Here is a 12,515-nt window from a genome sequence, read left to right on the forward strand (position 1 = left end):
TATTATTATTATTATTATTATTATTATTATTTTATTAAACAGGTTGTCTGAAAGTGCACACCCATACGAGCCTACTGAGAAATATTTCCCACTGAGTGAAGTCAGACTTACTCTCAAGTAAACAAAAGAATCAGCAAAATAATTCAGAGGAATACAATCGGGAGAGGGGTCCTTTCACAAAGAAATTTCTCATTGCATTACTGGATCAGGTTCGCCAAGTTTTGTTTGAATCACTGTTTCTCCCTAGGCATATCCTCAAAAATATTTTGATTTCTAAAGTATTTCTCACAATATACACATTTCAAAAGTTATACCCTTTCCCCCCCCCCAAAAAAAATACAAATTTGAGGATGTTTTTGGGACAAGAACTGCATTGTAAAATCCAGAGAAGTGTGAAACCTGAAGGATTGTGGCATTCCTTTCATTTCACACATTAGTCTAGGTTTTGCAGATCTGGTCAGTTCACAAGAAAAATGGCAAAAACCAAATTCAGGTGACACTGCAGGGAGTTGTAGTCGAAACCTTGTGGAGGCTAGTACAGTATAAGACAGCTCAGAGGACCAGGCTGATCACAAACTAGCTTTGTTGAAGGCAAATAGGAAACTCTGCAAACCAATTTGTATGCTCTTATATTATTGGAGAGCAAGGAAGCAACAACAATATATAAAACTTTGAAAGTTCAATTCGTGACATATTCCACCATCCCTTTCATTCCTACCTCGGTGGATCTTATAACATGCCTCTTTCCTCTCGGAGCTTCAAAAAAGAATTGTTCTTTGGCACCAGAATTGACTTGCAATAGCTTCCCTTGATCAAAAAGAAAGAGGATATTGTGACAAGGCTCTCTCACTATTAAATTAAGATATGGTTTGACAAAGAAGAGTAAATTCCCTTTATGGTTTGTTGTGACAAAGAACTAAAACCTAGTTATTCAGCACTTACAAAAATAACTGCAGTCTTCATCAAGGAGGAAATTACCTCTGGATTCCACCTAGAGTGTAAGATTTTAGAGGAGTGGAGAGGCCCAGAAAGCTTTCTCAAAGCATTCCATCTAAATATACCATTCGTCTTCAGAGTAGAACCCTGCAGGTTTGTAGCGGAAGTCAGGTGCATGAGGTGCTGATTGGCTGCCCTGCTGTGAGGTCACCAAAAAACCTCCGCCCACATTCCGACAGCGGTTCTGCATTAACTTTTCCATTGACATCACTAGCTGAATTGTGCCCAGTTTATATAACACACACTCTGAGTCTGTAGGTGGTGGTAATTGGCCGGGGAAAGCTTGCATTGATGAATAATAATGATGAATAATGATTTGGCTGCTTAAAATGAAGATTTGAAGTAACGGTTTCACCTCCCTCTTCTGAAGTGTTTTACCCAATAGTCATATTTTTGTTTGTTTTAAATGTTATTTTAGGCCCTCGTGTCAAAATGCATTTGGCTCATGTTGAAATATGTAATATAATGTTGAGGTTGTCTGGATATTTTTGTTTCATCACTGGGTGAGCAGGAGACACATGTTTTGTAGCATGTGAAAAAGAACTATGAAATCTGTTTCACTGGAGACCAGGCTAGGACGCATATTCAAGGTTTTTACCTCTTGAATCCCAGTCAATGTGCGTGACATAGCTGGATGCCCCTTTGCAGATGCCAACTCTTTTGCTGGTAAGCACATTGTAAATATCTACAAAATTATCATGGGAAGCCACTGCCAGGTATTTCCCTGCATCTGTAAAAGAAAGAATATTCAGGTAAATCATGGCATGGTATTCGCTGTGGTTTTCTTTTTATTTCCATTGCAGAAGCATGGGGGAATGTTGCTGAGTTATAAAAGACAGTGGTACCTTGGTTCTCGAACGGCTTAGTTGCCGAACAAATCGGCTCCCGAATCCCGCAAACCCAGAAGTGTTCTGGTTTGCGAAAGTTTTTCGGAAGCAGAACGTCTGATGCAGCTTGAGTGCAGGTAGCTCCTGCAGCCAATCAGAAGCTGCACCTTGGTTGTCAAACAGTTTCGGGAGTCGAACAGACTCCTGGAATGGATTAAGTTTGAGAACCAAGATACCACTGTAATTGAAAAGTAGCAAAAAAAAGGAAAGAACGTGGTAAAGGTAATGCAGTGCTACTCAGTTTGTTTTCATTTTGTATTTTTATGCTGCAAACCATCCTGCGATCTTTGGATGAAGGGCTGTATACAAATGTAATAAATTGTAATAATAATAATTTATTATTTATACCCCGCCCATCTGGCTGGGTTTCCCCAGCCACTCTGGGTGGCTTCCAACTGAATATTAAAAACAATACAGCATCAGACATTAAAAACTTCCCTAAAGAGGGCCGCCTTCATTTGTCTTTTAAAAGTGAAATAGTTGTTTATTGCCTTGACATCTGCTGGGAGAGCGTTCCACAGGGTGGGTGCCACTACTGAGAAGGCTCTCTGCCTGGTTCCCTGTAACCTCACTTCTCACAGGGAGGGGACCGCCAGAAGGCCCTCGGCACTGGACCTCAGTGTCCAGGCTGGATGATGGGGGTGGAGACACTCCTTCAGGTATACAGGACCGAAGCCGTTTAGGGCTTTGTAAATAATAATAATTCATATACCACTCCCACCCACTGCACCGGAGTCTTTCACATGCAAGTTTCACTTCATGCTGACAGCTGTTTCCTTGCAACATTATGCGTGTGTGTGTATTATTACAAGGAAACTTGACAGTTGGGAGGAACTGAGATGTCACCCGTCACTACAAACAGCAGAGAAAACATTGGGGACAATGAAGCATAGAGGGGAAGAATTAACTCCTGGAGAGGTCTGAGAAATAGGACGTGGCCTGTGGTCTACCTGCTGGAGGAACAAGTGGGACCTCCATGTTGCAGCATGGAGTGTTCCATTCAGGGTTCCAGCCTGTCATGCCCTTTTCTAATACACTCCATTCTGTTCACTGCCTCCAGTCAGTCAGTGTTTTTATCACAGTCAGTTCTCATTAAGATTCTTTTCCTAAAGATTATTTGCATTTCTGCAAATCTTTGGGTTCCCCCAAGTCTGCTGCTACGTCTCTCTTGAACAAGGATGGTGCAGTTTTCAATTTTTCCCAATTTTCATAGAAACCCAAAGAGGAAAATAATTGGCTAAACTCGGTATTTTGTAACAATGCACAGTAAAATCCTTTCATTAAGAAGTTATTTCTTGTGCACCTCGGGAAAATTTGATGTCAGAGATCATTTCCTTTCTGTGATGGAAGGAAAGCATATCTTCTACGGTATCGGCATTCACTACCAGAAAACTCCCGTCGTTCAACCCAACAGCCAAGGCTTTCCCATCGGGGGAGAAGGCACAGCACCGTCCTCCTGGAAGAAAGACATTTAGAGAGAGTTTCTGTTTGGGGCAGCAGTCAATGCAGAATAATCAGCATCTCAGAATTAGCCAGTGTCTTAGGGGAAGGGCTGCAGCTCAGTGGGATAGCATTTGTTTTCCATGCAAAGGGTCCCAGGGTTCAATCCCTGACAACTCTAGGTAGCAGTGGTGTAGCGTGGGTTGACAGCACCCGGGGCAAGGCAAGTAATTTGCGCCCCCTAGAGTGAGTGAGCCAGGTAGGGGCAGAGAGCTGCGAGTGCGAGCGCCCCCCCCATGTTGCGCCCGGTGCGGCCGGCCCCCCCTGCACCCCCCACGCTACGCCACTGCTAGGTAGGGCTATGCATGCGAACAGTTGTAAAACTGAGCAGTTTCTAAAAGCAGCAGCTCCAGGTGCGGGGTGCAAGGCTGGGTGTGGTGTAGGCTCTGACCCAAAGGAGGATAGTAAAAAGGTGCTGTATTGATAGCATATATAGGACTAAAGGAAGGTTACCTTTCTTAAGCTTTCTCACAGCCAGCATACGGTGTTGAGAGGAAAGTTCCCAGATCCTCAGAGTTTTATCATCACTCACTGTTGCACAGATAGGTAAGAGGGGATGCGCTGCCAGACCCCAGACCTCCCCTTCCATATGCCCCTGTTTATACAGAAAAAGAGTGGTTTACAAAAGAAAATCATGTACATTTATGCTTCAATTCCAAGCTAGGATTAGGGTCCCTGTAATTCCCATTTATTCTCCTCCTTTCTCACCTGTGATTTCATAAACCATTTAGGACATTTCTGCCTGAACCTAGCCACATGGTCAGAAAGTGCTCTGCCACACCCTAGAGTGTTCTCTATACAGTGGTAGCTTGGTTTTCAAACAGAATGCATTCCAGGAGTTTTGGAAAGTGAAAATTAAGTAAGTTCGGTTTTAAGTGTGGTGAATTGAATTTCTCCCCACATTCCTACTTGAGAAGCACAAAACCAACTGTGTATTCTGATGGGTTGCTTTTGTTTTTGTTTTGCCTTGCTTATTATAGTTGATTTTCCAGTTCTATAATAAACAATATTAATCTAGTTGATTTAAACCATACTAGATGCGTTCATATTTACTGTCTCATTTGTTTCATATTGATTCCAAATGCAACAAAAAAGGCAACCATCCTTTTTATCAAAATCACAAAACCCCACCCATTCAAAAGTGCACGAAGCTTGCTATTTTATTCATAATCATTCTTCTCCCATTTTTTCCTCTTCCTAAAGTCTATTGCTGGTACCATATATTTCTGATATTTTCTTGCGATTAAAACCTGAGCATCCATCAACACATGCAACACCAAAAGAGTTGGTGTTTGAGAAACATTTTACTTTGCAACTTATGAACTCTGAAAACAAACTGATCTGCACACCAAGAGCCAAAGCAATCTGACTGTAAAGGAAAAGAGAGTGAGGTAGGTGGAGATTAATTAGCAATCCAAAGTAAAGATCACGTGAAAGTAAGCAAGTGTAGAAATGCTGGAAGTCATAGTACCTGCACAAGCAGAGTCATGGGGCCGCTTTTATCAATTTCAAGAATCTCCCCGTTTTTTGTTCCCACCAGTATATGCCCATGTCCTAAGGTGATGGCACGGATGGACGGGTTATCTTCCAACAGCAACCCTGGAGATTAAATTAGAGGGAAGGAACGTTCAGAAGAGTGCAGATTTTTTGAAGGATGACTGTGCATTTGGTCAGGGTTCAGCCCGACTCGTTTTCTCTTTCTGTAAGAACAAGCACGAAGGAGGTTCTCAGCCTGCTCATAGGTCCTTATAATATCAGTGGAAACAGTTGGTCTTGGCGAGTATTAACCGCTTCCAATTTTAACCTGAAGACTGCCACTTGTCCAGTTTTAATTTTAATTGTTGGAATTAATTGTGGGATGTATCTTAATTGATTGATCACTTGTATTATGCATATCGCTTATTTATATGATGTTATCCACTCTGAGGCTGGCTTTGGCTGGGAGGGCGGGATACAAATAAAATTTATTTATTTACCATTATCATCATCCTCATCATCATTATGTGCTTCGGTTCACATATTGTTTTGGGATGTGCAAATTAGGCTGATTAGGACCCTCGTACCTACGGGACCGCCTCCCCTGGTATGCCCCACAGAGAAACTTACGGTCTTCAAATAAAAACATCTTGAAGGTCCCAGGCCACAGAGAAGTTAGGCTGGCCTCAACTAGAGCCAGGGCTTTTTCGGCCGTGGCCCCGATCTGGTGGAACACTCTGTCACAAGAGACCAGGGCCCTGCAGGACTTGACATCTTTCCGCAGGGCCTGCAAGACAGAGCTGTTCCACCAGGCCTTTGGCCAGGGCACAGCCTGACTCCCTCCTTCGGCAATCTTCGCGGAGCTCTGGCCCAATGGTTGCCAGTGGCTTAAATTAATTAATTTTATAATGAATGATTTTAGAGTGTTGTTTGTGCTGTACTTCTGTACTGTTTTATTGTTGTTAGCCGCCCTGAGCCCGGCTTCGGCTGGGAAGGGCGGGATATAAATAAAATTTATTATTATTATTATTGTTGTTGTTGTTGTTGTTAATCATTAAATGGAATTGCTCCCTGATCCCTACTTGCAGAACAATACAGAGCTGATGGCGGCTCTGGAAGATGCTTAAGCAGACTGCCTAGGTTTTTCCCAATTTGCCTAGACTTTGGGGAGGGATTTCTGCAGGAAGGCGTCTCTCACCAAACTCACGTATGAGGTTATACCTTTGGAGCCAGGTGACAATGCTGCTCTTTTAATGGCGTATGTCTTCAAGCACCTCTCAAACGTGTCATCCCAAAGTGCCACCACGCCATCCTTCCCACCTGTCACAAAGCCCTGCACAAAAGTAAATATAATAATAATAATAATAATAATAATAATAATAATAATAATTTATACCCTGCCCTCCCTGGCCAGAGCTGGGCTCAGGGCAGTTAACACCAATAAAATCACAGTAAAAAAACATGATAGGGGGAAAAAACCAATTTAAAATACAGGTTAAAATGCAATTTAAATGCAGCCTCATTTTAAAAGTAGCTGATATATCAAGACCATAAGGGGGGGGGGGGGAAATAAGGGTCGGACTGAGTCCAAACCAAAGGCCAGGCGGAACAGCTCTGTCTTGCAGGCCCTGCAGAAAGATGTCAAGTCCCGCAGGCCCCTAGTCTCTTGTGACATAGCGTTCCACCAAGTCGGGGCCAGTACTGAAAAGGCCCTGGCCCTAGTTGAGACCAACTAGCTCCAGTAAGCCCATCTGATTTCCAAAGGCACTTTGTGATACAGCACGTGCATAGCATGCAAATAGACTTAGGTTCAACCCCTGGCTTCTCCAGTTAAAAGGACCAGGTGGGCAAGAGAAATCTCAGTCTGAGACCCCAGAGGGCCACAGTGTAGACAATAGTGGGTTACACTATTGTACTAAGCTTGGATCCTAGAACAATAGGCAGGTAGGATCCTAGAAGGCAGCAACCTGATTGATCTGCAGGAGCCGCCCAATCCAGCTCCAGGAGGAAGTGAATCAGCAACCGGATTGGCCTGCAGGAGCAGTCCAATCAGGCTCCAGGAGGGAAGCTGAATCAGCCAATCACGCGGGACCCATTGTGTAAATAATGTATATATAGCCAGAGGTTTTTTTTGGGGATCACTCACCGTTTACCATGAGCTGAAATAAAGAGCATGAAATCAACACTCAAGTATATTTTAATTATGTGGCGTGGTATAAGACAGGCACTTATGTTCTTCTTTTTTAAAAGCTAGAACTTGATAAGCAGAGATGCTGTTAACAGGGTACTCCCCTTCCCAGTTTTCCATCCCTTTGACCATGGCGCATTAAAACTTTCACAGAATTCTTCAAGTCAGATAATCCAAAATAATAGCAATCGGCTTGCCGGTTCAAAGATTGCAAACCTCATAAAATTGTATTAGTAGCTCTCTAAATGATATGTGATGGGACGCGGGTGGTGCTGCAAGCGGCAAGAGCCTAGGACTTGCCGATCAGAAGGTCGGTGGTTCGAATCTCCACGACGGGGTGAGCTCCCATTGCTCAGTCCCAGCTCCTGCCAACCTAGTAGTCAAAGGGCAAGTAGATAAATAGGTACTGCTCTGGCGGGAAGGTAAACAGCATTTCCGTGCGCTGCTCTGGTTCACCAGAAGCAGCTTAGTCATGCTGGCCACATGACCCGGAAGCTGTACTCCGGTTCCCTCGGCCAATAAAGCGAGATGAGCGCCGCAACCCCAGAGTCGTCCACGACTGGACCTAATGGTCAGGGGTCCCTTTACCTTTAAATGATATGTGAGAGAAACTGTGGCACAGGTGAATCCCAGTGACACTGGGAAAAAGCAACCGAGTGGCCTTGGAAGTTGGATTTATATTGGAAACTGAAGTCTAAGGCTTCTGAGGTAGAATTTTCAGAATTGTTATGTTTTGACAATCACTGAAGACCAGTGAAAATCAGCTAGGTAAAGAAAGGGACTCCCAGGTAAGTGTGATGGCTTCGTAATCTTTTTCAATATGCTATTGTCATAATGTGTATATTAATTTTGCTATGTTGTTTCATTCTATGCATTCCTGGTCTCATGCCTCTTTGGTCTTCATTTCTTTCTCCTCCTCAGCCACCTAATAAAATCATTGCTGCCTACTTTGCGAAGTGGCAGCACCAACAGTAAATAATAGGGGAGATGTGGGCAGATTTACTTCGGGCATGCGCTGGCAAACTACGTATCCCGAAGTATTCTTGTCCCATTCACCCTGAAATCACATAGCAACATCTCGCGGAAAGAAAAAGAAAAGAAAGGAAAGGGGGAGATGATGGGAGGTTTTGCTTCTGCACATGAGTTCGACAAATCGCTCTGAGCTGAAGCATTCCGTCCTCACCCACCCTGGAATGTTCGGTTCATATTGAGTTCATGAAACATCGTACCCTGACCTGTTCTTAATGCATGGTTGACCACATCTATGAATGCGATGGTTATGCCCTTTTAAGTTTTGCTATATCAATCATTAGTAATAGTTTAATAAGGAGTTTATCAATCACTAGTAGTTTAATAGGGAGGTTTTCATACCTGTCCAACTCTGTGTTCCTTTCCCAACCTTTAATCTATTGATGATTAATGCTTATATGCAACCCTTGCATTGTCTTTGTGTTAACCAACCAGCAACAAGCACATACGTGGCAATGCTGTAATATTCAATAAAAGGGACTCTCTGAGACATGCTCGAGAGATGCCTGCCGTATGACACTTGTCACTCGTCTGTCGTTTATTTCAACCCAACATAAGTGAAGTTAGGATCTCAGCCAGTGTCCATGCTCAGAAGCGGTGTAACTGAGTTCTAGGTGCTGAGGGAGAAACATCCTACCTATCTTCCAACTGTCCTACTGTAAAGAAGGCTTGATAGATCTTTGATCTGATTCAGCCAAGAAATTCCTATTGGCATCACTGGTGTAGGGTGCAGCAAATGATTCCTGGGAATCCAAACCCCAAAGTGAAATTGTGTCTTTTTGTGTGTGCATGGGGTGAGCTTGAAAAGAGATAGGTATATGAAATGAGATAGGCATGTGGCTCTGGTTTCGAAATTCCGAAGCCAAACAAAGAATATCTGGTGGTGACGCAAGGCATACATACCTTATCTAAGGCATGCATGGCAAACACAGGCCCATCGTGAGCTTTCACCGTCTTAAGCAGCAAAATATCTTTCCAGATGTAAATGTCTCCTGTGGCAGATCCAGAGAAAACAAGGTCCTCTATTCGTCCGTACGAAACACTCATCATGGTTTCCTGCTTCCCGATGTTTCCAAAGATGCCACGCTTGGAGGTGAAACCACCACCTGAATTGTGATGACAGAGCAACACACATTATTATAATTGTGTATGTGTCTGCATGTGTGTGTGAGAGAGAGATGAATGGCCTAATGATGGCTCCTGCCCTGTTACGCTCTATGAAGGTACAGTGGTACCTCGGGTTAAGTGTCGGAACTCCGCTCGGCCAAGCCAATAAGGCCTCATCTTCCTCCGAGCCGAGCCTTTGAAATCGCCTCCGACGCGTTTAATGACCTGAGCCTTTGATAAGGCCTCAAGCACATTCTATCCAGCAGGGTTCCCAGCACAGGGAAGAGACGAGAGGTTTGGCAACATTGTACAGTGGTGCCTCGCAAGACGAAATTAATTCGTTCTGCGAGTTTTTTCGTCTTGTGAATTTTTTCGTCTTGCGAAGCACCACTGTGTATTGACGGTTTCCCATAGGAATGCATTGACGGTTTAAAAAAAAAGGCGCAAGACGTTTCGTCTTGCGAAGCAAGCCCATAGGGAAATCCGTCTTGCGAAGCAACTCAAAAAACAAAAAACTCTTTCGTCTTGCGAGTTTTTCATCTTGCAAGGCATTCGTCTTGCGAGGTACCACTGTAAAGAGTTTTATTTCTAAACTATGCAGAACAGAAAAGACATCCTCTCTCTATGAAAGCAGAGAGCAACTGAAACAAAGGAACAAAGGAAACAGGAAACCACTAACATCACATCCCGTCTCCCTTTCCCGCGAGACTTGAAGGTCTCTGGAATGTAAACAGAGTCCTGTGACTCCATGCAGCTGTTCAGTGATAACAGAAACTAACATTAAGAAATTAATTCGTTCTGGAAGTCCGTTCTTAACCTGAAACGGTTCTTAACCTGAGGTACCACTTTAGCTAATGGGGCCTCCCACTGCCACGCGATTTCTGTTCTCATCCTGAAGCAAAGTTCTTAACCCGAGGTACTATTTCTGGGTTGGCGGAGTCTGTAAGCTGAAGCGTATGTAACCCGTGGTACCACTGTACTTTCAGATACTCCTTAGTTGACAAAACTGAGAGCCCTGCACACTGTTGACACCAATTCACACAAGTGCCAACAACCCTTGAGTGTGGTGGTTTGAAAAACTGCTTTGGCTATCAGAGGAACTTAACTGGGCACCTGTTGTGTAGGGGCACACCAGCTCACACCCCGGGTGTGACTAAAGGAATGACTTCCAGCAGAGGTAGGTCAAGAGAAAGGCTCAGACTTGTGAACAGCATGGAATGGCCCAAGGGGAAGAAATATCTTACATTCTTTTCTTTTTAAACTAATTTTTATTTGTTTCTAAACAAATACAATAACCATTAAACATTCTTAATGCAACACAATACCTGCTTGCTGCCAGAATTTCAGGTGTTTCATTCCAACGGTTACCAGTTTATCAGCATGGTGGGGGTTGCATTTCACTACAAATATCTTGTCTTTATGGCCTCTGGAATGAATTAAAGAGTAAAGAATACTTGAGTTGTCTAGCCATTTATTTTTTATTTAAAGATTCTGGTGCATTGTGAGATGTGTGTGGGTTTTTAAAAAAAAATGCATGCAAAAGAAGGCACTGCTTTGGGATATACTTTTAGAAATTAGAAAGATGAGTTGAATAGGGATTTATTGATCTATAAGCAAGCCTTCAAATCTAATGAGTTGTGACAGCAGCAGACCTGTTTTACAACAAAAGGACACAACTGAACAGGTGTACTTGCCACTGCAAGACAGACATTGAAGAGAAATTTAGTATACATTCTGGTTGCTGTAGGTTTACATCCCTATTATTGCCGATCCAAACAGAAAGATTTAAAACTCATACGGTATATGAAAATGGTTCTTGTAGTCTTAAGGGGCTTGAAATTTGCACTATTTTGGTGCTCTTATGCAACTAACCTGCTTCCCCCCTCCTCAATTTTTTTGCAGCAAGGAAGGCAATGGGGAACATATGGAATACCAATCACTTGATGCAAAGTTGCATAGATCAGAATGAACGCTCAAAAACAGCAGATGTCACACAAACTCCCTGCGAACTTTTTGCAATGAATCAGGATGAATAGTCAAAAAACAGGTCATCTGGAAGCGAGGTCAGAGTCTGGAAAAGTCTGAATTAAGTCCCTCTGACAAGCCATTTTGGTTTTATCTGCTATGACTGAATGGAGTTCTAACATCCTCTGAGAAGTTAGCACAGCCTGCAGAGTGAAGACAGATCCATCTCAATATGATCAATATGATCCATGACATATTAAATATTGCTGAATCCGGTTCATGCAGCAAGTGCAGGAAGTAAGCAGATGTCCGCCAAAAACAAGCGTTACTCTACAGCAGGCTTCCTCAGCCTCAGCCCTCCAGATGTTTTTGGCCTACAACTCCCATGCTCCCTAGCTAGCAGGACCAGTGGTCAGGGATGATGGGAATTGTAGTCTCAAAACATCTGGAGGGCCGAGGTTGAGGAAGCCTACTCTACAGGATTCATATCAAAATATATTGGTAAGTTTCACTCCTCTTAGAATTCCTCCAGTCCTGTTAATTCTCTTAAACTGCTAAATTACCTTTAGTCCATGGAAAACTGCCAGTTGCAGTGTGTTTTCAAGACTTGCATGTCGAGGTCCCCAAGCCACCCCCCAAATAACTCACAACGCACACTTAATTTTTGTTTAAGGTTTTTGGCATAATTTTGGCCACAACTTTATTTAAATACAAAACCGTGAGTGGTTGTTTAGGCATTGGTTAAGACTATCTGTCCCCCCGCCTGGGGACAGAACTGACTTCCGGGCAACACCGAAAGACAGTGCGGGGGAAAGCAAGTCGGGGAGAAATGGAGCTGAGTCACAGACCCTCAATTCTCACCCGCATGCTCCCCGAAGGCTTGCCGGCCCTAGTCCCATTCCAGGGATTGGACGAAAAGATGGCAAGCCCCAGGATTCCTTTAATGGAATTCCCTTTCCGCAGCAACCATGGAGGGGCAGGCACAGCCTATCCTAACCCCTCCTCCACCAATTTAGAACCAATGCCTAACCGCAACCTTACAAGTTGTGACGATTTGCTACGCAGTAGACAAAAACCAAATGGCCCAGCCAATCAGCCAGATGGACAAAATTCCTACCAGGCCCCTGCCCCAACGGCAGACGACCCCATGACAGGCATAGCAAGGTCAATGCAACAACCCCTTACTCAAGGGCGGGTGGGCGGGTGATCCATTGCACGCAGCAAAGAGAAAGCTCCAGGCTGTGTGCAGAGTATTTAAACATTTTACCCCTCCCACCAAAATTGCAACATAACTTTTACCCCAGCAACCCAGTGAACCAATCACTGCCCCAGGCCATCTTTAGAGACCCTGCCTGGTAACAGAGGGG

The 12,515-nt window shown here is 43.7% G+C and overlaps 1 protein-coding gene across 8 annotated transcripts in view; it reads right to left on the bottom strand.

Moving 5' to 3' along the window:
• The window catches only part of EML6 (EMAP like 6), a 164,869-nt gene that overhangs the window by 51,970 nt on the left and 100,384 nt on the right, over positions 1–12,515 (bottom strand). For all 8 annotated transcript variants that reach the window (XR_014509244.1, XM_083432422.1, XM_083432421.1 and 5 more), the window contains 8 exons: positions 10,509–10,609; positions 8,980–9,182; positions 6,081–6,192; positions 4,855–4,982; positions 3,837–3,978; positions 3,187–3,339; positions 1,595–1,726; positions 719–807 (listed from right to left, as the gene is read on the bottom strand). Coding sequence is in view for 7 of the 8 variants with exons in the window: in XM_083432422.1 (XP_083288548.1) it covers positions 719–807; positions 1,595–1,726; positions 3,187–3,339; positions 3,837–3,978; positions 4,855–4,982; positions 6,081–6,192; positions 8,980–9,182; positions 10,509–10,609 (1,060 nt within the window). In the remaining variant the exon portion in view is untranslated. The remainder of the gene's footprint in view (positions 1–718; positions 808–1,594; positions 1,727–3,186; positions 3,340–3,836; positions 3,979–4,854; positions 4,983–6,080; positions 6,193–8,979; positions 9,183–10,508; positions 10,610–12,515) is intronic.

This window comes from Podarcis tiliguerta (assembly GCF_965153285.1).
Source record: "Podarcis tiliguerta genome assembly, chromosome: 3".
NCBI lineage: Eukaryota > Metazoa > Chordata > Lepidosauria > Squamata > Lacertidae > Podarcis > Podarcis tiliguerta.